Source organism: Pecten maximus, chromosome 18, assembly GCF_902652985.1.
Source record: "Pecten maximus chromosome 18, xPecMax1.1, whole genome shotgun sequence".
Classification (NCBI taxonomy): Eukaryota; Metazoa; Mollusca; class Bivalvia; order Pectinida; family Pectinidae; genus Pecten; species Pecten maximus.
This window is the reverse complement of record NC_047032.1, coordinates 28,108,508-28,135,578: the sequence shown is the minus strand read 5'-3', so window position 1 is coordinate 28,135,578 and position 27,071 is coordinate 28,108,508. Positions and strand designations below refer to the sequence as shown.

General features: G+C 35.6%; 2 protein-coding genes across 2 annotated transcripts; one reads left to right on the top strand and one right to left on the bottom strand.

Moving 5' to 3' along the window:
• Nucleotides 1-5,782: 5,782 nt before the first annotated feature.
• LOC117316142 (MORN repeat-containing protein 2-like) lies at nt 5,783-9,315 on the bottom strand. Its single transcript, XM_033870646.1, has 4 exons — nt 9,185-9,315; nt 7,629-7,715; nt 7,026-7,269; nt 5,783-6,588 (listed from the first exon to the last, which is right to left on the bottom strand). Exons 1-4 carry the CDS (start codon nt 9,192-9,194, stop codon nt 6,483-6,485), a joined length of 447 nt encoding a protein of 148 aa, XP_033726537.1. The 5' UTR covers nt 9,195-9,315; the 3' UTR covers nt 5,783-6,482.
• A 146-nt stretch (nt 9,316-9,461) lies between these two features.
• Nucleotides 9,462-25,900, top strand: LOC117316141 (dihydrolipoyllysine-residue acetyltransferase component of pyruvate dehydrogenase complex, mitochondrial-like). The gene is made up of 11 exons (XM_033870645.1): nt 9,462-9,640; nt 10,684-10,993; nt 11,513-11,791; nt 12,573-12,719; nt 13,494-13,579; nt 13,961-14,101; nt 21,337-21,418; nt 21,970-22,050; nt 23,064-23,138; nt 23,581-23,645; nt 24,157-25,900. Exons 1-11 carry the CDS (start codon nt 9,525-9,527, stop codon nt 24,284-24,286), a joined length of 1,512 nt encoding a protein of 503 aa, XP_033726536.1. The 5' UTR covers nt 9,462-9,524; the 3' UTR covers nt 24,287-25,900.
• The last annotated feature ends 1,171 nt before the right edge of the window (nt 25,901-27,071 follow it).

The following is a 27,071-nucleotide window of genomic DNA, read 5'->3' as shown; positions in this document are numbered from 1 at the left end:
TAGTTAGCGTTAGAGTCGGATGTACTAGTTAGCATCTGAGTTGAATATTCTAGTTAGCGTTAGAGTTGGATGTTGTAGTTAGCATAAGAATTGGATATTCTAGTTAGCATCAGAGTTGGATGTACTAGTTAGCGTTAGAGATGGATGTTCTAGTTAGCATCAGAGTTGGATGTTCTAGTTAGCGTCAGAGTTGGATGTTCTAGTTAGCATCAGAGTTGGATGTACTAGTTAGCGTTAGAGTTGGATGTTCTAGTTAGCATCAGAGTTTAATATTCTAGTTAGAGTCAGAGTTGGATGTTTTTGTCAGCGCCAGAGCTGGGTGTTCTAGTTAGCGTTAGAGTTTGATGTTCTTGTTAGAGTCAGAGTTGGATGTTCTATTTAGCATAAAGATTGGATATTCTAGTAAGCGTCAAAGTTGGATGTTCTTGTTAGCATCAGAGTTGGATGTTGTAGTAAGCGTCAGAGTTGGATGTTCTTGTAAGCATCAGAGATGGATATTCTAGTTAGCGTCAGAGTTGGATGTTCTAGTAAGCGTCAGAGTTGGATGTTCTAGTTAGCATCAGAGTTGGATGTTCTTGTTAGCGTCAGAGTTGGATGTTCTAGTTAGCATAAGAATTTGATGTTCTTGTTAGCGTCAGAGTTGGATGTTCTAGTTAGTGTCAGAGTTGGATGTTCTTGTTAGCATCAGAGATGGATATTCTAGTTAGCGTCAGAGTTGGATGTTCTCGTTAGCGTCAGAGTTGGATGTTCTAGTTTGCATCAGAGATGGATATTCTAGTTAGCATAAGAATTGGATGTTCTTGTTAGCGTCAGAGTTGGATGTTCTAGTTAGCATCAGAGTTGGATGTTCTAGTTAGCGTCAGATTGGGATGTTCTAGTTAACGTCAGAGTTGGATGTACTAGTTAGCATCAGAGTTGGATGTTCTAGTTAGCGTCAAAGTTGGATGTTCTAGTTAGCGTCAGAGTTGGATGTTCTAGTTAGCGTCAAAGTTGGATGTTCTAGTTAGCGTCAGAGTTACAGAGTCCCTGTTAGAGTCAGATGGCTGATGTTCTACTTAGCTTCAGGGTTTGATGCTCCTACAAATCGTCAGAGTTTTATGTTCTAGTTAGCTTCAGGGTTTGAAGCTCCTACTAAGGGTCAGAGTTTTATGTCCTAGTTAGCTTCAGGGTTTGAAGCTCCTACTAAGTGTCAGGGTTTTATGTTCTAGTTAGCTTCAGGGTTTGAAGCTCCTACTAAGTGTCAGGGTTTTATGTTCTAGTTAGCTTCAGTGTTTGAAGCTCCTACTAAGTTTCAGAGTTTTATGTCCTAGTTAGCTTCAGGGTTTGAGCTCCTACTAAGTGTCAGGGTTTTATGTTCTAGTTAGCTTCAGGGTTTGAAGCTCCTACTAAGTGTCAGGGTTTTATGTTCTAGTTAGCTTCAGGGTTTGAAGCTCCTGCTAAGTGTCAGGGTTTTATGTTCTAGTTAGCTTGAGGGTTTGAAGCTCCTACTAAGTGTCGGGGTTTTATGTTCTAGTTAGCTTCAGGGTCTTATGCTTCTACTATCTAGTTAAGATCAACCCATTACAATTTACATATAGTCCCATTTTGTTTTTGATGACGCATTTTGATAATTTAGTATGTATACACGAGCTGACACTGTCGTATGAAAACCAGATTAAATATGATTTTGTGCCACTCTCGGTAATGGGTATCGAACCAAGCACCTCGGATCTTCAACAGAGCTAGGTATCGCGACCCATTGTGTAGTCTAGGGTAAATACATATAGTTGAAATGGTCAATCACTAATGCAATATCTATATTTGATCTCTTCTTTTAGCTTTTAGTTCCATCCTATGTAAAATAAACTCTGTTCAGAGTGGTAGCAAGTTTTGTGTGTGCACCGACTTGTTACTTACAGTCCTAATCGATTAACAAGCGCAGTACAGTTTACAGGTATTCTGTTAATCACAGCTACTGTAGGATCATATTGTCCACAGCCACTGCCACCGAATGCGGAAATCACCTTCGGTATGAAATCAGCACGTGTTGTCGGAACAAAATACCGGTTGCATCTATAGTGAGTGCAATTGGTAATACAACTGAAGCGAGTGAAAGTTTAATTACTCGACAATTACACTCTCAAATCCTTAATGCTGTCAATAATAAGTTACATTGGCAACTGGATTTCTACTGGTCCGGGATTCAATATGCTTCTACATAAATGTCTGCATGATTGGCTTCAGTTATTGCGTCTCCATTCAGCCGTAGAGTTTGCGAAAGACGGATCGGAAGTCGGCGGGATTTTCTTCTTATTTATCAGTAGAATTCCACTAGGAACCTGGACGAAGCTTCAGCTTTTAGCCTTCTGTGTAGCTAAGTGAGGTATCAGGTATTACCGGACCTGGTGATCGACAGGGCCTGTGTGGTACGGTGAGACTTGATATAAACCGGAGATGCCAAGATTGAGCAGAACATATACTGTATAAATCTGCACTTCACTTATTTTGTCTGTCCCGAAATTCCCATTTCTAATTTGAAGGCGTATGTGGTTTCTGGTGAAAAGCAGTGGGCCTGGCCAACTGTATTTAAATAGGATCTGTCTTACCTCTTTTAACCAGTTTTTAGGCTTCCGTAGGGGTAATTTTGAGCTTTCTGTGTGCAATCGTTCACTCCACAGATCTAGGCAGTCTGGTATTTGCACCATATTGAAAAATTACCCTTAATTATAATAACGTTGGTGATGACAGCTACAAACAGGACGAACCGTAGTTAACCCCTGAATATCTTCGGGTTTCCTTGTTTTTGAAACAGCCTTGAGTAATCACTCATAAAGTTTATAAGCTCAAAGAATATGCAGCGCACACAGTTCAGCAATTGAGTCGACACCGAAGCTCTGTGCCTTTCGTAGTTCCTGTTGTATCGGTGCATAAATAGACATGAAATGATGTTACAAATTAAAATTAGACAATTCCATAATAACTTTAGTTCCTGACCCCAAGTACATTTGTACCTGTGAGCTGTAACAGTAGTACGTTGTGTCCTATACCAGCTTACCCCTATGTATGCCTATTGTTCTATTCTTTCTGCCAATTAGCGCATCCTGGCCTTCTTCCTGTGTAACATGCACCGGGAGAACAACGGAGCGGTCGCCCATCCAAACTTTACATGGACGGATGTTAACTTAGTATTTGAAGTATTCTTTTATTTGTAGCTGTCATGGTACACAACGCAGTTATGAACTGTCAACTATACGCAACTTCATGGTTCTGATATACTTAGAAATATATTGAAAATGTATGCTTGATAGTCCAAGACTATATATAAATATATATATCAAGCTATGATATGTGTTATACTTAGTAATTGTTTTAATCAATGTGGAGCATGCTCAATCGTGCCGATGACTCAGTAGACGTGGCAAGAGTTGATATGACCAACACAGAAGCGGAGCCCTTGGCATGATTTAAACTAAACTTCGGTACATAGACACTCAAACTCACTGCCACAAAAGGTAGGTATATGGGACTATGCAGTTGAAGAAGTTCTTATCTAAATATGAACCTTCACGTTACCCCCTTCGCCGATGAGTGTCGTCCCGAAGCTCTCGTTGATTCAACATGCCTAAAACAGATGACAATGCTTATTATATATGAGCCATCGGTCTCTTTGACGCTTTTCAGCAACAGCCAGTCTTACAAATCCGATAGCATCTCCAACTATCTTTAATTGCTTGTTTACGGTTTCATTCCAAACTTAGGGATTTCTGGTCGTCCTCCTTGTTTTCTTTCCTGCTTTCAGCAGCTCTCGGCAGAACACGAGTCGACCCTGTCCTATGTTGCTTTCCCAGTTTTAAAGTTTATTATACCCATGTTAGAGTCAACAGTCCAGCATTATGGTTTGGATTAACTTTGACAGTTCTTACTTCTTACACCAATATGGCTCGATAAGTGTCTTTATCAATCTTTTCTCATGAGGACCCTTTCTTTTCTCACGTCCCCCCCCCCCCCCCCCCCCCTCTCAGGTGTCCCTTCAGGTGAAATGAACCATCTACTTTGCCAAAGATTCATCAATATTCCTTTAGTTAAGGAAACTCCTTAACTTAAAATCTTCCATAAAAAAGCATAACAGAATTAAGGAAAAGTTCCTTAGCTAAGATTTCCCCTTAATGTCTGTAATATTTTCCTATTGATAAAAAGTTAAATATACATTCCTTCGTTTGGATAACGGTTAATTTAAGGTCGTCAAAATTAGACTTACTGGAAAATATGTATTTTTTCCAAGTAGTAAAATTTATAATCTTGACATTAATAAGGCAGCTTTACTCTCAAGATAACCCAAAGTTCTTCGAGTATTAAGTCCTGAAAATTCTTAACTCGACCGGAAGAATTACTAATTATCGCAAAGACATACGGTATTTGTATACGATACATCTTTTTTTTGTACAATTCAGCGTTAATGTCATTACTTGTAGGCACACACTTTCATATAATCATCATTCGGAAATAGATTTCATCAATAGACATGGTGCATGTTTCTGATGTCCGAACGAAGGAATGCCCCTTTAAGGAATTTCCATAACTTAAGAAAGGTTGATGAAGCCGGACCCCGAACTGGACGATAGTCAGTTACGGTGGTCAGTTACAATGCAGGCTAGAGGATCAAGCACTTTAACATTATTTATTTGTGTCCTATAGATTCTTTAGGACTCTAGTCTACAGTGTTGCATTTCCGACCCTGTGGATATACGGTATTTACGGAAGCTGTGTAAGCCCCGTGCCTAATCTTCATTCTTGGACAAAGCCTTTTAGGGCTCGCAGCCTTCTGTTATTGTTCCTGGAAAGGATTTCTTATAACTACAGAATAGGTGGAGGGGAGGTATTTGAATTGTCTTTTGTACCATACCATGTGAACAGTATAAGTGACAATTGGTGGATTCCGAGTGGAATTTGAAATCAGCTCTGACATCTAATTTCAGTATAACATCAAAGCAATTGTGATTGAATATTGATTATTGTGTTCCATGACTTTGGAATTGAAAATGAAAGCATTCCATTTGAACAATTTGTACACTTTTTTAACCTCTTTATTCCAAAGCATTATAGCAGTGGCCTTTAATGAAAAATTTATCTTTATCAAGGATTTTGATATCATAGTACAAATGTACATGTATGTAATTACGTTTCGTGAAGTTAAACAATACTCTGGCCAATGTTAAATCTCCACATTGTTATGCATAATTATCCCCATCCAAACTATACACACGAGGGGGGACAACTCTTAATGTCAAACAATGGCTTTCAAAACATAATTTCATAACTTTAAGATAGGAACGGGAATTGAAATCACATCGATTGTGACGTGGAAATAATACATCACGCTAATAAAATTGTGAAATTCAAAGTTAAAATTGTTTAATTTTACAAATAAAACTTTATTTGTGACTTACATATTTGTATACATGCTTTTTGTATCATATTGTTTTGCATATCGAAATGCAATACTTCATAATTTATAATCAAATCTGAAAATTGGAAATTATTAGATACAAATAAGAACATCTAATGAAAAATTAATATCATTATTTAAGAAATGAATTTCTATGAATTGACCTTGGCTTTGAATCAGTTCCTGGTATCATACCCATTGACCTATAGTATAACACTTTATCTAATTACTGTTAGCAGTTGAGAAAATAAGTTGATAATTATTATTAATAATGTCCTTGAACTAATTGATATACAATTTACTTTATTTCTATAAACATTAAAAGCAGTATTGGTCATATATAATCTATGAACCCTCAAATAATATCAAAAGCTTTTTTTTTTTTTTTAAAGATATATACAGATGTATGTACTCACTTTAAGTTTGTGTATTGTATCATGTTTTATTGAAATCTGTCACAATGAAGTTGTGACATGACATTGATTCAGAATGGGATGGGACAGATGTAATATGGGACGAGATTTGAACTAAACTTTATTTGGTTTAAATATTTTGTTTTTAGCTTTTTATCAATACACTTAATGCATATCTAATCATTGTCAAAGACAAATTAAAAGAGAGAACAAATACTTGGTACACATGTAGTTGATATATATTATAAGTTGAAATAATAATTTAAACCTTAATGTTTTACCATGGAATGTAATCTTTGGATCTACTTAAAATGCTTAATGCTGACTGCATTTTACTGCATTATCATGTTGTTGACTACAGCAATAAATTATTCCCACCAAATTAACCATTATCACACGGTGAAAGTAATATGAATGTATTCCATATATGACAGCAGCAACAGTGTCAATAAAGTGTTGAGATAGTCAGTACTAAATCCTGTACACTCACTTGGATTTCACAGTGACAAATTCAGACAAATGATGTTTTCCCCCTTGTTCACTATCACATAGCAGGTTCTATACTCCAAGATGCTTTCTCAATCAGGACATACAATCCATGATGACTTAATGCTTGTTCATTATGGTATTCTTGTAATGATTATTCAGTCTAGATTGAGTCTGAACTTGAGTCCTGGTGCAGCCTTGTATCTGAATGTTCCGACCCACACTTGACCTTCTGTGTCTGTAAATTGTCCATCACCCTCCATCCTGTGGACATAAATCAATTGATATGGCAAACATTATTTCCTTGTAACATTTAAAATAGATAAACACTATCATCATTATAAAATAACAAATACAGCATTCTTCTTAAAAGATTTTACTCACTGTTGTTCTTTTTACATTACTCGTTTTGACATCAAACTTTTATAAGCATTGACAGAAATAATTCAAAAGTTATTATTTCAGATTTGAATTTGGGATGACGACTTTGTATCAAAACGGGTATGTATGCGACTGTTCAATATTTATTTTATTCAAATAATTTCAGCATTTCATAATTTCAAAAACTTTTTATCATAATTATTTGTGTTTTCTTGGATAACTTAGTATCAAAATCATTAAATGAGATATGGATGATGTAAAAGTTTAATAATTATTATTAGATTTGATCTTTATGACATACTTATAATATTCTACTGTACCTGTTCTCTTGGAAGTCCCCCTCATAAAATGAGCTGTTTGGCCAAGTGTATTTCCCACGACCATGAAACTGGTTGTTATTGAAATATCCTTCATATACTGCCCCAGATGGATTGGTCAATTTTCCTTGTCCATTCATCTTATCAGACCCCCACTGACCACAATAAACACTTCCGTCTGTAGTGGTGTGCACTCCCTGACCTGACCTCTCTACTGATCCATCATTACCATGGATAAACTCACCTTCTGAAAACAAAATACATAAAATGTACGTTATGTTTGAAGTGATTGATCTAATTTTCGGATGTCTCTTTGAATTTTTTTTTAAATTAAAAAAAAAAAAAAAAAATGATAAGATGTTTTGCTACTAAGAGGATATGATTTGTAATTAAAGTTATTTTCACACTCCAATTAGACTTTTATCAGTTTTGCAATTTTGTGGAATTATCATTTTATGTTTGTAGGGATTATTGCAGTAAGCCTACATTACATTTACATAGCATTTTAATTGTAAGTTGCTTTTCATAATGTCAATAAGTTAATGTTGTGTTGGCTTTGGATGGGCAATGAATATAAAAAAAAATCTCTAGCTACATGTACCATACCATATCTGTCTCCATTTGGGAAGATGTAGATCCCAGAGTGGATCACTGGCTTGTCATCTTCCTGTTGTTTCTTGTCTTTTTTACTTTCTGTCAAAATAGTTTAAGGTGAATCATGACACTTGTACTTCCCATGGTATGCCAGCATAAACTTTGATACTAGCTAGCTGCTGTATCACAAAAATTCATTATCATCAAATATAATAACACAATGCTAAAAGAGTATAGAATTATTACATTTATGCCAATTAGTTTATATTGATCAATAAATGATATAAAAAAATATAATATGTAATTGGCAAAAAATTTTTGCATGCAAATTTGAGAAATTTATCACAAATCATAAAAAAATCTCAAATAATATAACTGTCACAGTGATATTTGTCCATCATATTATTACTGAACCATTTATAGCTACATGTATTATATATTTATGTATCCAATTATTATTTTCACTTAACCTGTTGTATTTCTATTTAACTATTGTTATCAATATTGTAATGATGTTGTAAATAATGTACATTTTACTTGTAAAAGACGAGTCGTTGACTCAATATGTCATCAAGAATAAATAGAGCCTATTATCATTATTATAAATTTGACTAGCCGACAAATGCTTAGTCTGGATGGCAATGCTTGTGCAAAGGTAACAAGGTGGTCTAGGTCAAAACTAAAGAATTCAGAGAGCTTATCTAAAATTGTATTAGTGTTTATCTATGTCGTGTCATGCTTTCTGTCATGAAAAACAATGTGAAAAAGCTCAAATTGGACAGTTTATTATGTGGTTTACATGAAAATGAATAGCATTTTTTATCATGAAAATCTTCAATACATCACTATTTTGATCATTTTAACAAAAAACAAGCCTAGCACGACATAGATAAACACTAATACAATGATATTGTTGTAACTGTTTCACACAAAAAAAAAAGACAAGCTCTCTGAATTCTGTAGATTCTGATTATATACCAATTATAAACTACAAATTGTAGGTCATTTTATCTAAATTTTATAATTTTTTATTGAAATTTCGTTTTTTAATGTTTATGTATCTAGAATCTAACTAAAAGTCTATGTCTTAACAAAATTTAATATACCACATCAAAACATTTTTGGAAGAGTTCATCATTGATTACGAACCGTTTGGTTATTTCTTAGCCCGAGTTTCCTCTGGCCCGTGACACCATACATTGTGCCAGAGAAAACTCGGGCTATGCTAGGCTAGTTATTTCTCAAATCTTACTCAGCACAAGTGTACTGAGTGAATCTGAAACACCTTAAATGGATTAAGCTCCAAACAAACAATTGACAACAATATTTGTAACCGTTGTGTTTGAAAGAATTCAGTTCAAACCAACGACCTACAAATTAGATAGCCATGTTTTGCTTCAATCAGTGTCAATCCAGTACAGTACAGTACAGTGTACAATTTGCATGTACTTCGCAAAGACACATGACATATGATGACAAATAAACAAGAATCACTGACACTACTGTAAAAAGAGAGGGAAACTAAAATGTATTCACAATAGGTATCAAAACCATTAAGCAGTTCTTACCTCCAGGCATGACTGAAACTATATATATGAAGCTCTAAATTAAGACGAACTTCAATATTTCAATTCAGGCCATGGGAGCAGCCATTTGTAATCAAAACCATGGAGACGAGAATCTCGCGTTAACTTAAAGAATACAGTTAGTTTCGTATAAATATTTTTTTTATAAAATGATAAATTTGTGTACTGTTAAAACATTGTGTTATTTACAAAACATGGTTCCATCAAAAATAATATGTTATATACCTTATTGTGAATAAATACGAAACTAAATAGAGAAGTCAATCTTTTTGTAAAAGTTGACATTGGTGCTGACATTGGGGCACGTTGCTCCGAGGTTATAATGTATCGTCCTCCACAGATCGCCCGTATTTTCCTTCGATGTAGTCAGTCCAACAGACATGCGGTCCGATGCATCAGTAGCCGAAGTAGCCGACTGCAAACCTGGCACAGAATAAGGTATACACATACCGGTACATACCCCCTCCCCCAGTCATCCGGCCCCTTAGCTTAATCGACCTTCCTCACACATATACTCAAGATATGTATATCGTCAGTTTTTAGATAGTTAAATAGAATGTCAGTTTTATAAAATGCTTCTCATGGAAGAGATTGTTATACTATATTGTCGATGTCATGACATGATGACAACATGTGCCATATTAGAATAACGTATAACTTATACATTGTATCTGTCCGATTGCCTTCCACTGTGTCCAATCCCAACCAATTTTCTTCCCGTTTTGATTAGATATTGCATTATATTCCTGATTCTCGTTTTATAAATATGACGTATGAAATATAGAAAATTATCAAAGTAATAAAGCTTATATTTTCACTGCAGCGATGAATAGTGAAAATATAAGATTTTGCAATGAAAATATAAGTTTTGCATGCGCAGTGAAAATATCAGGTTTTCGTTTTTTGACCAATCAGAGCAAACCTTTGTATTCACCTCATTGAATCTTGCCCGTTTTTCCAACCGAAGCAAAGATGGATGAATTGGTTATTTTGCTGTATTTCTGAAATATTCAGACTAGTTTTGTTTTAACTTTTTGACAAAATACTCATTGATCACTTGACGTTAGCTGCGATAGCATAGCTCTGGACGACGGACGGACAATTTCTGACAGATGGTCGCTGGAGAGCAGTGTAGGCAGGGTATGAATATTCGTTCTAACTTGACGTTAGCTATTCATGCACACATTCTCTGATAACAGTAGTAGAAAACGCTTGAATTGCGTTGATCAGTCCTTTCAAAATGGCGCAGACAAGTTGACGTGGAGTAACATCACAAAGAGATGAAGTCATCAATTATATAATTGATTTCCGTACTTTTTATCAGTAATTTTTCACTGTTTTTGATTTTGTATGACAGAATATTTCAATATTTTCCACTTATGCTTCGCACTCATGAAAATATCAATATTCTGCCATACTCGTGAAATATATGTTATATTAAACAGGAAATCAATATCCTTTATATACTTTACGCTCTTCAGAAAATCTACTGATGATGTGAGCACAAGACATCAACAGTTGTTTCGCCAAAAGCCAGTATGCTCTCTAAAGAGGTTTTACAGCGCAGATTTGCCAACACACTACAAAATCAGTCTGCCAGCGTTATCACCCACTATGGAGGCAGGCACCATTGTAAACTGGCAGAAGTCCGAGGGAGATCGGGTAGTGGAGGGGGACCTTCTGGCTGAGATAGAAACTGATAAAGCCACCATGGGGTTCGAATCTGTTGAGGAAGGTTACCTTGCACGAATCTTCCTGTCAGCAGGAACTAAGGACATCCCTGTGGGCAAGGTAAAGCAAGGCCAACAAACATCAAACTTCAAATGACTGAATGAATGAAACCTCTGACTCAACATGCATCCTTACAGAATATATTAAAACGTTCAAAGGATTCTTCTATCATTTTGAAAACTATAGAATACACAAGCACCCCAGTAGAAAACCTATGAAATATCTAAGGTTTCAATAAATTCAGATAAAGAAGCATTCATTTCTGGCACTTGGGTAGTTTTTTTTTGGACTACATGTATATGTATATACAAATGTATGCCGCTACTATTATCATGATTTAGATGTAGGGTCATAGAGTTTAATCTATTGAACTATTGAGACTTAACGACTATTTTCCTTTGAAACTGCATAGGTTAGTTCAAATGACAATTGCAAGTTTATATATTTAAAGTGAATTGTAAATAGTGTGTGGATGATATGAATCTCGTGGTTATTTGGTCCTATACTAATATAAAACAACTGTATATTTAACATATTAATGTGACCAGCTATAAATGTTTATAATATCTGTATCCACAGTTGTTGTGTATCATTGTGGAGGAGGAAGGGGACATTGCAGCATTTGCCAATTATGTAGAGACAGAGGAGGATGCACCTCCATCAACAGCTGCTGCCCCCACCCCTACACCAGCACCCCCACCACCCCCACCAGCAGCAGCCCCTGTGGTTGCTCCACCTACCCCAGCCCCTGTGTTTACCCCACCTCAGGCCCCTGCTGCTATGGCTGCACCTGGGGGTAAGGTGCAAGCCTCGCCCCTAGCGAGGGAACTTGCCAGGCAGAAAGGCATTGATCTGACAGTAAGTTACTTCAATGAATTTAGGCGATTCACTTTACACACCAGATCTTGTTCTGTTCACACAGAGAAAATTGTATCAATTGACAGATTTCTAGTGTTTTCTACACTGTTTAATGAGTCATTTTAACATGGCTATGATAAAAATGCAATATGATTGTAACACTGTGATTCAATCAAACACTGCCATGTATTTTTCATCTTCTGTACTGCATAGTATGATATTGTAGTTTTTTCAACTGAAATACTTATCATTACTACGGTAACAGTGTTTTTCCTGTCTATATAACTGGATGCACAAGACAATTTTTCTCAAAAAGAAATTAAAAATTCCCATCAGTGTCTGTGATACAAAAAAATCTAAAAACACAGGAAAATATAATGGCAAATATGACACAAAATACGTGAGAAGAAAGGTTAATGGTCGAAATTGGCATATGCCATCATATAAATCTAGAATTTACACTGCATTGTAAAGCAGCTAATTATATATAATATAAGCATGACACTCAATAGACATGAAACAATTATAAGCATAACATAAGTAACGTGTAAATTTTTCCTAATTCAGCCAGGAAAAACACTGCATTACCAAAATCTTTTGTCAAGTGGATATTGACTTGCATTCATTGTTTTTTTTCGATCCATGTAAAATATAAATCACAACTTTAGAATGGCATTTTTTCACCTAATGAATTATTTTCATCAAAAGTGTTTAGGGACTATTCAAATACCAACTCTGTTTAACTATCTAAAATCTGACATATCCTTCACTTATTACACAGCAAGTACAGGGATCTGGGGCTGATGGTGAGGTGAAAGCAAATGATGTGAGGAACTTTGTCCCTGGTGGAGCCGTTGTGGCCCCTACAGCTCCAACTGCTGTTCCCGGAGCTGTTTACATTGATATCCCTCTCTCCGCCATGAGACAGGTACGTGTTAAGTTGTGATAAATTAGTGGGAAATTTTAGCAGGGCTTTAATTTGGCGGTTTGGTGGGAACATGTATAGATCACCAAAATTTTACCCGTCAAAACGTCACCAATTCCGACCATCATTTACCTTGGATAACTCCTGTTGCTCCAATAACTCCTGAGAGTAACTACTTTACAATACACAACAACCTTAATCAACATGGATAGGATGTATGGACATAATATGATTATACCAGTAGGTAATATATATGCTCAATACCAAATTAACACCCTGGATTAAAGGGAAATCACCAAATTTCAACCCAGTATCATTTAACTTTCAGTTTTCAGGACCATATCGCCAAATTTCATGACTGTTAACAATTCTCGCTATTCAGTATTTCTAGGAGAAAATGGAGCACATTTTGTATGCATGTAAATCTTTAGATGGTAGAGTGTAGTACTAGAATACTAGAAGTAGGTCACGGTAACTGATATGTTAACTTTGATCCCTAGTTTTTGAAAAAAATAGTCCAAGGCATATCTCAGATATTGTTATTTTATTTGTTTACTTAATTCTGTGCAGTAAACTAAGTAGCGACCTTTAGCCTCTCAGTAATTGGAGGGGAAAAAATGTTCACAACATATTTGTTTTGCCAGTAGTTAGCTATAGGACTTTACCTTGAGTTGAACTTAGATTTCCATAATGTAATATTATCTGAAAAATGTATTTATTTCAAAACAAGCAGCAACTGAATTGAATGTAAAAGTCCATGTTTGTACCTCTTTCCAGACAATAGCCAAGCGGTTACTCCAATCCAAACAGACAATACCACACTATTATCTTACAGTTGATCTGAATGTTGACAATGTGTTAAGGTGAGTTGTAGAAACTAAAGATGGTAAATCTCCTGTCCAGATATCAGGACTTTTGAAAAGAAAGAATTTGGAATTACGCAATGACTTTTTCTATTAGAAAATTGGCAGTGTCATGCTGGAGTTTTTAACAGAGTAACCAATCAAGTAACCTGCCTATGTGTCGAATAAAATTGATACAGGTCTTCATCTAGCCACTTTTGGCTGGGAACTGAAGTGGCCAGATTAACAGAGCTGGACTGTATTGTGTCTGTTTGATAAAATAAAGGATACTACTAGTTATAGTGTCTTCTGTAAAAACAAATATCTTTTATGAGAATACAACACTTTTACAAGTGTGATATTTCAAATTAGTTTGTAATGACAAATGTTTATGTATTTTAGATTAAGGCGAGATTTGAATGAAGTTCTGGCGAAAGACGACATAAAATTGTCTGTAAATGATTTCATCATCAAAGCATCTGCCCTCTCATGTCGCAAGGTTCCTGAAGCTAACTCCTCATGGATGGATAATTATATTCGACAGTAAGTCTTCATACAAAATACCACTGATCCCTCATATCCTACAGTCATATACAAAATATCGCTGATCCCTCATATCCTACAGTCATATACAAAATATCACTGACCTCTCATATCCTACAGTCATATACAAAATATCACTGACCTCTCATATCCTACAGTCATATACAAAATATCACTGATCCCTCATATCCTACAGTCATATACAAAATATCACTGACCTCTCATATCCTACAGTCATATACAAAATATCACTGACCTCTCATATCCTACAGTCATATACAAAATATCACTGATCCCTCATATCCTACAGTCATATACAAAATATCACTGACCTCTCATATCCTACAGTCATATACAAAATATCACTGACCTCTCATATCCTACAGTCATATACAAAATATCACTGACCTCTCATATCCTACAGTCATATACAAAATATCACTGATCCCTCATATCCTACAGTCATATACAAAATATCACTGACCTCTCATATCCTACAGTCATATACAAAATATCACTGATCCCTCATATCCTACAGTCATATACAAAATATCACTGATCCCTCATATCCTACAGTCATATACAAAATATCACTGATATCTCATATCCTACAGTCATATACAAAATATCAATGATCCCTCGTATCCTACAGTCAAATACAAATTATCACTGACCTCTCATATCCTACAGTCATATACAAAATATCACTGATCCCTCATATCCTACAGTCATATACAAAATATCACTGACCTCTCATATCCTAGTCAAATACAAAATATCACTGACCTCTCATATCCTACAGTCATATACAAAATATCACTGACCTCTCATATCCTACAGTCAAATACAAAATATCACTGACCTCTCATATCCTACAGTCATATACAAAATATCACTGACCTCTCATATCCTACAGTCATATACAAAATATCACTGATCCCTCATATCCTACAGTCATATACAAAATATCACTGATCCCTCATATCCTACAGTCAAATACAAAATATCACTGACCTCTCATATCCTACAGTCATATACAAAATATCACTGATATCTCATATCCTACAGTCAAATACAAAATATCACTGACCTCTCATATCCTACAGTCATATACAAAATATCACTGATATCTCATATCCTACAGTCATATACAAAATATCACTGATCCCTCATATCCTACAGTCAAATACAAAATATCACTGACCTCTCATATCCTACAGTCATATACAAAATATCACTGATCCCTCATATCCTACAGTCAAATACAAAATATCACTGACCTCTCATATCCTACAGTCATATACAAAATATCACTGATCCCTCATATCCTACAGTCATATACAAAATATCACTGATCCCTCATATCCTACAGTCAAATACAAAATATCACTGACCTCTCATATCCTACAGTCATATACAAAATATCACTGATCCCTCATATCCTAGTCAAATACAAAATATCACTGACCTCTCGTATCCTACAGTCATATACAAAATATCACTGATCCCTCATATCCTACAGTCATATACAAAATATCACTGACCTCTCATATCCTACAGTCATATACAAAATATCACTGACCTCTCATATCCTACAGTCATATACAAAATATCACTGATCCCTCATATCCTAGTCATATACAAAATATCACTGATCCCTCATATCCTACAGTCATATACAAAATATCACTGACCTCTCATATCCTACAGTCATATACAAAATATCACTGATCCCTCATATCCTACAGTCAAATACAAAATATCACTGACCTCTCATATCCTACAGTCATATACAAAATATCACTGATATCTCATATCCTACAGTCAAATACAAAATATCACTGACCTCTCATATCCTACAGTCATATACAAAATATCACTGATATCTCATATCCTACAGTCATATACAAAATATCACTGATCCCTCATATCCTACAGTCAAATACAAAATATCACTGACCTCTCATATCCTACAGTCATATACAAAATATCACTGATATCTCATATCCTACAGTCAAATACAAAATATCACTGACCTCTCATATCCTACAGTCATATACAAAATATCACTGATCCCTCATATCCTACAGTCATATACAAAATATCACTGATCCCTCATATCCTACAGTCAAATACAAAATATCACTGACCTCTCATATCCTACAGTCATATACAAAATATCACTGATCCCTCATATCCTAGTCAAATACAAAATATCACTGACCTCTCGTATCCTACAGTCATATACAAAATATCACTGATCCCTCATATCCTACAGTCATATACAAAATATCACTGACCTCTCATATCCTAGTCATATACAAAATATCACTGACCTCTCATATCCTACAGTCATATACAAAATATCACTGATCCCTCATATCCTAGTCATATACAAAATATCACTGATCCCTCATATCCTACAGTCATATACAAAATATCACTGACCTCTCATATCCTACAGTCATATACAAAATATCACTGACCTCTCATATCCTACAGTCATATACAAAATATCACTGACCTCTCATATCCTACAGTCAAATACAAAATATCACTGATCCCTCATATCCTACAGTCATATACAAAATATCACTGATCCCTCATATCCTACAGTCATATACAAAATATCACTGATCCCTCATATCCTACAGTCATATACAAAATATCACTGATCCCTCATATCCTACAGTCAAATACAAAATATCACTGACCTCTCATATCCTACAGTCATATACAAAATATCACTGACCTCTCATATCCTACAGTCATATACAAAATATCACTGATCCCTCATATCCTACAGTCAAATACAAAATATCACTGACCTCTCATATCCTACAGTCATATACAAAATATCACTGATCCCTCATATCCTACAGTCATATACAAAATATCACTGATCCCTCATATCCTACAGTCATATACAAAATATCACTGATCCCTCATATCCTACAGTCATATACAAAATATCACTGATCCCTCATATGCTACAGTCATATACAAAATATCACTGACCTCTCATATCCTACAGTCATATACAAAATATCACTGACCTCTCATATCCTACAGTCATATACAAAATATCACTGATCCCTCATATCCTACGGTCAAATACAAAATATCACTGACCTCTCATATCCTACAGTCACATACAAAATATCACTGATCCCTCATATCCTACAGTCAAATACAAAATATCACTGACCTCTCATATCCTACAGTCATATACAAAATATCACTGATATCTCATATCCTACAGTCAAATACAAAATATCACTGACCTCTCATATCCTACAGTCATATACAAAATATCACTGATCCCTCATATCCTACAGTCATATACAAAATATCACTGATCCCTCATATCCTACAGTCAAATACAAAATATCACTGACCTCTCATATCCTACAGTCATATACAAAATATCACTGATCCCTCATATCCTAGTCAAATACAAAATATCACTGACCTCTCGTATCCTACAGTCATATACAAAATATCACTGATCCCTCATATCCTACAGTCATATACAAAATATCACTGACCTCTCATATCCTAGTCATATACAAAATATCACTGACCTCTCATATCCTACAGTCATATACAAAATATCACTGATCCCTCATATCCTAGTCATATACAAAATATCACTGATCCCTCATATCCTACAGTCATATACAAAATATCACTGACCTCTCATATCCTACAGTCATATACAAAATATCACTGAACTCTCATATCCTACAGTCATATACAAAATATCACTGACCTCTCATATCCTACAGTCAAATACAAAATATCACTGATCCCTCATATCCTACAGTCATATACAAAATATCACTGATCCCTCATATCCTACAGTCATATACAAAATATCACTGATATCTCATATCCTACAGTCATATACAAAATATCACTGATCCCTCATATCCTACAGTCAAATACAAAATATCACTGACCTCTCATATCCTACAGTCATATACAAAATATCACTGACCTCTCATATCCTACAGTCATATACAAAATATCACTGATCCCTCATATCCTACAGTCAAATACAAAATATCACTGACCTCTCATATCCTACAGTCATATACAAAATATCACTGATCCCTCATATCCTACAGTCATATACAAAATATCACTGATCCCTCATATCCTACAGTCATATACAAAATATCACTGATCCCTCATATCCTACAGTCATATACAAAATATCACTGATCCCTCATATGCTACAGTCATATACAAAATATCACTGACCTCTCATATCCTACAGTCATATACAAAATATCACTGACCTCTCATATCCTACAGTCATATACAAAATATCACTGATCCCTCATATCCTACGGTCAAATACAAAATATCACTGACCTCTCATATCCTACAGTCACATACAAAATATCACTGATCCCTCATATCCTACAGTCATATACAAAATATCACTGACCTCTCATATCCTAGTCATATACAAAATATCACTGATCCCTCATATCCTACAGTCATATACAAAATATCACTGATCCCTCATATCCTACAGTCATATACAAAATATCACTGACCTCTCATATCCTACAGTCATATACAAAATATCACTGACCTCTCATATCCTACAGTCATATACAAAATATCACTGATCCCTCATATCCTACAGTCATATACAGAGGAGCCCACTTATTTGCATATCGGTTATTTGAATATCCCGCTTATTTGCATAAAATTCTCAGGTCCCGATTTTTTTCTTCTTTATCTTTGTATTTTAATCCCGTGTATTTGCATCGACTAAAACACCGACTCCCGCTTATATGCATATAAAAATTCCAAAAAAATCGAAAAATTTTAATTGATTTTAGGGTATTTTTGTGATTTTCCCGTAATAAAAGTTTTATGAAAAGTGTTTTTAACTTACATATTGATTCGACACGATGTACAACGTTAATCATTGGTTCCCACTTCGTCAAAACAGGTTATGTTCGATGCATCGATATCGACATTTAGTTATTATCCAGACCATATCAGTAGCATTGCGAAGAAGAATTACTGAATAAAATATTGATATGTCTCATCTTTTGATGAGATTTGTTTATTTATTATAGCATCGATCCAAACCTGTGTTCTGTGCACTTGAACACTCGCTGAGGCAGGTTGCGATCGCCATGATTGTTTACTAGGCGCGTTGCATTGTGGCGGCATATGTGTAAGGAACGACAACTCTTTGTGTGTGTGCGCCATTTTCCAAAACAAACCCAAACGACAATGCACATCTCACGGTCATTTAAGACAGTCTATTGCTTAAGCAGTTCATCATCTATGATCAAACAACTAATATACTCATAGCAGGAACAAAACACATCTCAAGACGATAATGAATGTTTATTGAAACAATCACATTGTACATCGTTGTGCCAACCCACGTGTGTATGACCGATATCGGACCCAGAGACTCGGAGTGACAAGTAGTAAACGATGAAGTACAAATGTATATGCAAATATTTGTACATTTACAAAGAATAACAACCCATTTATTTCGTATTTACTCTTATATTTTAAATAATGTTTTTTTAAAATATGTTTTTAATGCAAATAACGTAAACAATCATATAGCGCCCGTTTTGAGTACCTACCTGACGATCTACATAGTGTATAAGAGGGGCCAAAACCCAACTCCGCCTATACGAATACTCCGGTTATTTGCATATTTTGTCATGGAAAAAGGGCTATGCAAATAAGCGGGTTGCTCTGTACAAAATATCACTGACCTCTCATATCCTACAGTCAAATACAAAATATCACTGACCTCTCATATCCTACAGTCATATACAAAATATCACTGAGCTCTCATATCCTACAGTCATATACAAAATATCACTGACCTCTCATATCCTACAGTCATATACAAAATATCACTGATCCCTCATATCCTACAGTCATATACAAAATATCACTGATCCCTCATATCCTACAGTCAAATACAAAATATCACTGACCTCTCATATCCTACAGTCAAATACAAAATATCACTGACCCCTCATATCCTACAGTCAAATACAAAATATCACTGACCTCTCATATCCTACAGTCAAATACAAAATATCACTGACCTCTCATATCCTACAGTCATATACAAAATATCACTGACCTCTCATATCCTACAGTCATATACAAAATATCACTGACCTCTCATATCCTACAGTCATATTGAAAATAGCACTGATCTCTCCTAGGCAACAGTCAAACATATTAGAACTTTTATTGACAACTATGGCAACAAATGACATCTATTCTTTTGGAAAATAGCACCATTTTATTTGCTATCCCTCAGTATGTCAATTTTGACCAATCAGAAGCCTCCATTGTTTCCATAGTAATGGACCAAGTTTGAATAAAATTGATCTAAGAACTGATAAGATATTGCATGTTTCCATTACCTATACTATGTATAGTGTCCTGATTACCCGTGGCAACCAATATTTATGAAAAAATAAAATAAAAAATCTAAACATGGACCTTAGTATTTCTGTGTTGTTTCCTTCGATTGGTTAAACATGTTTGTAGGAATTGTCCAGACAAGATACCAAGTTTGAACAAGGTCTGTTTCACTAGTGGCTAGTACTGAAATGCTTCTGTGCCATTTGAACTTTGACCCCTTGACCTATACAAAGTTTGTCAGAAGTGTGACCTACTTTTGAACATCCATGCTTACAATATTTCAGTGTACATGATAAATAATATCTATACAAAATACTATTTCAAGATGATTAGCCATTACAGCATCGACTGATTGTTTCACTTGGTGAAATCAAGAGCCATAACATGTCAAGGGTCAACTGGGAAAAATTTAAGGAACTAATAAATGAATTTTTGCAAATTATTGTTAAAATCCATTAAATTCTTGGAGGAGTATAGTGGTACAAAAAGTCATATTCTCTCTCTCTCCCCCCCCCCACCCCCCCAACTTCATTGCAGATGGTACATGTATGTATATCATTGATTGCTCATATCCTACATTCAAACAAAATATTATTGTATTACATATACAGATATTTATCACTATCATACAAACAGTCAATAAAATGTTCTATTCTCCATGTTTAAAGATATTTACATCCTCAGTGTAATTTGCTCTACAACTGTTTGCCGTGTGTGTTAACTTCTGTTGTTGTTCTCTATAGGTACAATGCAGTAGATGTTAATGTGTGTGTGTTAACTTCTGTTGTTGTTCTCTATAGGTACAATGCAGTAGATGTTAATGTGGCGGTGGCCACACCCAATGGTCTCATCACTCCTATTGTCTTCAAAGCAGACATCAAGGTAAAGTTCTCACAACACTAGTTTGGTAGATCCAGTTATAAAAGGATATTGATATAAACTAAATCTGCAGCTTTTGGGTAAAAAGTAACTAAAAAAACCCGACATAATAACAAAAGGATAATTCAAACTCAAAAATTGTTAAACTATTGATGGCGAAATATAAACAAAAATATAGATTTGCATGAAGACTCCTGAAAAAGCACTATAAAGAGAATATATATGTAAGACTAGGTGAAACAAAACCAGGTGGCTAAAAGTTGCTAATTACTTGGGTCTGGGGGCTAGCATTGGATTATTAGTACATGGATTCTCTCTATATTTGGCGCTAGTATTTCCAAAACTGAAGCTGTCCACACTGGACATTGGCTACATGTACATAATCTATTGGATATTAACTGCATCCTTTTTTTCTGGATACATATTTTTCTCAGTCTTTTGGAATTAAAAAAAATAATGGTTGACTGTAGATTGTTCCATTCAAGCTAGGAACACACACATAGATGTGGTGATGATATACAAATGTACATGTATGTTTTGATACTATTTTCCAGGGTTTATCTGACATCACTCAGGATGTCAGTAGGCTAGCAGCAAAGGCCAGAGAGGGCAAGCTTCAACCACAGGAGTTCCAGGTAGGTAGTTATCATAGAACAAGCTTCAACCACAGGAGTTCCAGGTAGGTAGTTATCATAGAACAAGCTTCAACCAAAGGAGTTCCAGGTAGGTAGTTACCATAGGACAAGCTTCAACCACAGGAGTTCCAGGTAGGTAGTTACCATAGAACAAGCTTCAACCACAGGAGTTCCAGGTAGGTAGTTACCATAGGACAAGCTTCAACCACAGGAGTTCCAGGTAGGTAGTTACCATAGAACACGCTTCAACCACAAGAGTTCCAGGTAGGTAGTTACCATAGAACAAGCTTCAACCACAGGAGTTCCAGGTAGGTAGTTACCATAGGACAAGCTTCAACCACAGGAGTTCCAGGTAGGTAGCTACCATAGGACAAACTTCAACCACAGGAGTTCCAGGTAGGTAGTTACCATAGAACAAACTTCAACCACAGGAGTTCCAGGTAGGTAGTTACCATAGGACAAGCTTCAACCACAGGAGTTCCAGGTAGGTAGTTACCATAGAGCAAGCTTCAACCACAGGAGTTCCAGGTAGGTAGTTACCATAGGACAAGCTTCAACCACAGGAGTTCCAGGTAGGTAGTTACCATAGGACAAGCTTCAACCCCAGGAGTTCCAGGTAGGTAGTTACCATAGGATAAGCTTCAACCACAGGAGTTCCAGGTAGGTAGTTACCATAGGACAAGCTTCAACCACAGGAGTTCCAGGTAGGTAGTTACCATAGGACAAGCTTCAACCACAGGAGTTCCAGGTAGGTAGTTACCATAGGACAAACTTCAACCACAGAAGTTTCAGGTAGGGAAATATTTTGTTCTTTTACCATCATGTTATATCCTATATGGTGGTAACATAATTTTTTTTTGTTATATACATTAAATCATTTGGAAACAGAGTGTGATTAAAGAATTCAGTAGCAGAAAATTAACTGTTATGATATGATTTAGGGACATCCCAGAGGAGAAAGAATGTACTACAATAAGAGATTCACAGAGGCCATACTTGTAACTTTGTTTCAGGGAGGAACTTTCACCATCTCCAACCTTGGCATGTATGGGATAAAGTCCTTTTCTGCTGTCATTAACCCTCCACAGGTAAGTAGACTTACTCACATAAAGAAACACAGATAAGGAAGGAAGATAATTGCTGACTCATACACTGACTGGGCTTTGAACTCAAAGGAACCAAATGAAAACAATGACACTTTTGACATTATATACACATGAAAAAGGTCATTTTTTCCCCATCAGTCTGGGATTTTTTGTACGCAGAAAAAATAAGGTATTTCAGTGGCATGGGTGTTATACTAATTCGAAAAGTAAGTTAAGAATTAATTATACAGACTGATAATGCCGTCAGATTTTCTTGTAGTATTGAATGAAGAAAAAGCATAGAAGATATATTTGTACATGTTTATAGTTTTATGTAAAAATAAAATTTCTTGTTATGCTATGTTTTGTTGGACATAATTGTGTATGGGTATGTCAAGTGTACCAGTATCAGGAAGATATGTGACCGTTTCCTTTTCCTTGACAGGCATGTATCCTGGCAGTAGGTGGGGCAGAAAAGCGATTGGTCGTAGACGAAGACAGCAATCAAGGGTTAGTAGATCATACTTAAAGAATCAATGTAAAGGTCATCAGGGTCAATAAAAGGTCATAAATGTCATATCTGGAACTAAGCTAAGTTTAGGTTTATAAAGAAGCAATATATACTGATATTTTGTATTTGGTTACCAGGCTTTTTCTGAGGGCTTTGGTTTTTTGGGTCATAAATGGGCCCCATTTCCAATTGAAATTATTTCATATTTAAGCCAAATTCCTAAAACTAGACATAAAGGCCCCATCCCAAACCAGTGAGAAAAATCACTGGGTTAATCAGTAAGCCATTCAAGCACTAATGATTTTAAGCAATCTCACAGAATTTGCTAAAGAAGTAGTACGTAGAAACTGAGTTTTAAGCACAATCATGTTTTTGCACAATGTCTTCATAATGAAAATAACATAACCGCAAAAATATGTAGGTTTACATAAGATTATACAGTTTACCAAGTATCAACAAATAGGCTTATGATACCTTTATAAACATTATTTACTCTTATACTTTTCACAGGTATGGTCAGGCCAGCATGATGTCTGTTACTCTTAGCTGTGACCATCGGGTCGTAGATGGAGCTGTTGGTGCCCAGTGGCTTGCAGAATTCAAAAAGTTCATGGAGCGACCCGAGACCATGCTCCTATAAAGAATAATATAGGCTATTAATTAATAAAACAGGAAAAAGTGCTGAGGAATGACGTGCAATGATTGGGACACGAATATTGAACAGAAATAATAGCAATGCCATATAGTGCATTTGTATTTCTAGTTGTTCTACTCTGTAACAGTGCGTGGAAGTCTACAGCTGAGAGTGAACAAATATGATCCTAGATGAGTGCTGTTTGGTACTACAAACATGTTTATGTTGATAACGCAACAAGAAGTACTGGGTACGTCTTCGAATCTGATGTCAGATAGGATTCAAGATTTACATATCATGGGACAAGGCTCATTTGTTTGTGATATCTACTTCTTTGCAGAATCTCTAGGTTTATCTTGATCCAATTTGGAATAGTGTTCCCTTTCGACGCCCTTTCTTTTAGATACTGTATACATGTACAGCATTTCTTAGAAAAAGAATGGTTGGGGTACTGGTTTCTAAAGAAAACGTTTTAGTAGTTTTCCTTAGAAAAAGAATGGTTGGGTACTAGTTTCTAAAGAAAACATTTTAGTATTCCTTATTTACATGAGACAAATTGGCAAGCAAGTGACAATACTCAACTAATATTTGAATTTAGGGTAGAGGACTTGATATTCAGTAGCACCACATCAAAAAATACTGATACGCTAAACTTTTGGTCAGTTCGAGCGAAATAGAATAAATATTGTTGAACCTGTTCAATTTATATGAATTATGCTTCAGAAAATAAGGATTATTTTGGGATAATAATCTATTTCTGTCCAATTATTTGGTGTAAAATTATATACAATAATCATGATTTCTTTAAAAGAGATCATCTATTCTGTCTTCATATATACTGTATTTTCTATCTGAAAATAGTCTTCATAGATAATAACTGATTATAATACATTGTCTGTATAAGGTATATAATTCAGTGCAAGTATTGAATTGAGAAGTGGACAATGTCCTGCAAATGAAATACTTGAGATCTTTGAAATTAGTTAGATTCAGCCCTTTATAAAGAGACAATGGCTTAAACTTTACTTGGACTAGATCTTTGAAATTAAGATTCAGCTAACATTACAATTTACAATGGCCAGCTGGAATTTCAAGGTTGTCTTATCAGATACTCTTTATACTGTTCAACCTTTCAATTATGTTACAACAAAAGTATTTTGGAATCGTTCCTGTCTTAGAGTTTTAATATTGGCTGGCTATGTTATCATGTCAAGCTATTTGTTTTAAGTCTTTACAACATCATATCATCAAGCTTTTATTTTCAAATTTGGAGTTTCTCCAGACCTATACTACTTATTTGCTTTTGTCTTATCAATGGTAACAATGGTATTTATCTCAAATCAATCAATGCTTATATCTGTAAAAGCTGATATCAGGCAGCACATTAGATATAATTACCCCCAGAAGTGTCTATAACAAACATGACAAAGGTGTTCCAGTATGGTAGTTATGTGGAGGTACGGATCTTTTTATGTTATTTATATGATTATTAAGATGTTGGAGTGAGTACCATAATTATGGTAAAAATGTTAAAAGCATTTATAAAGGGACATTGTTGTGTTTTAACCATTCATGTATGTTTGTAAATAATTTATTCAAATTAAATGTTGTAAACCTCTATTAGCAGATTATGTTTTTTGTTTTACAAGATTCTCCTCGGGTATCAAATTAAACCCAACCTTATAATTATCAATCCAGCCACAACAAATCTTGTTCCACTCTGTCAGGCCATGTTAATCCAGCTACCACTGACCTTGATGTTAAACTCGATCTGACCTTGTTAATCCAGCTACTACTGACCTTGATGTTCAACTGGATCTGACCTTGTTAATCCAGCTACCACTGACCTTGATGTTCAACTGGATCTGGCCTTGTTAATCCAGCTGCCAATGACCTTGATGTTCAACTGGATCTGACCTTGTTAATCCAGCTACCACTGACCTTGATGTTCAACTGGATCTGACCTTGTTGAATCCAGCTACCACTGACCTTGATGTTCAACTGGATCTGACCTTGTTAATCCAGCTACCACTGACCTTGATGTTCAACTGGATCTGACCTTGTTAATCCAGCTACCACTGACCTTGATGTTCAACTGGATCTGACCTTGTTAATCAAGCTTCCAATGACCTTGATGTTCAACTGGATCTGACCTTGTTAAACCAGCTACCACTGACCTTGATGTTCAACTGGATCTGACCTTGTTAATCCAGCTACCACTGACCTTGATGTTCAACTGGATCTGACCTTGTTAATCCAGCTACCACTGACCTTGATGTTCAACTGGATCTGACCTTGTTAATCAAGCTTCCAATGACCTTGATGTTCAACTGGATCTGACCTTGTTAATCCAGCTACCACTGACCTTGATGTTCAACTGGATCTGACCTTGTCAATCCAGCTACCACTGACCTTGATGTTCAACTGGATCTGGCCTTGTTAATCCAGCTTCCACTGACCTTGATGTTCAACTGGATCTAACCTTGTTAATCAAGCTTCCACTGACCTTGATTTTCAACGCGGTCTGACCTTGTCAATCCAGCTACCACTAACCTTGATGTTCAACTGGATCTGGCCTTATCAATCCAACCATCTCTTATTAAGGTCACAATGATATAACAGTGCATTATGTGGTGCAAATATTCATTCACTTGAATGTAGGTCAAGGTCATTCATTTGAACAAACTTGGTAGCCCTTCATCCCAGCATGCTACAGACACAAGGTCATTCATTTGAACAAACTTAGTAGCCCTTCATCCCAGCATGCTACAGACACAAGGTCATTCATTTA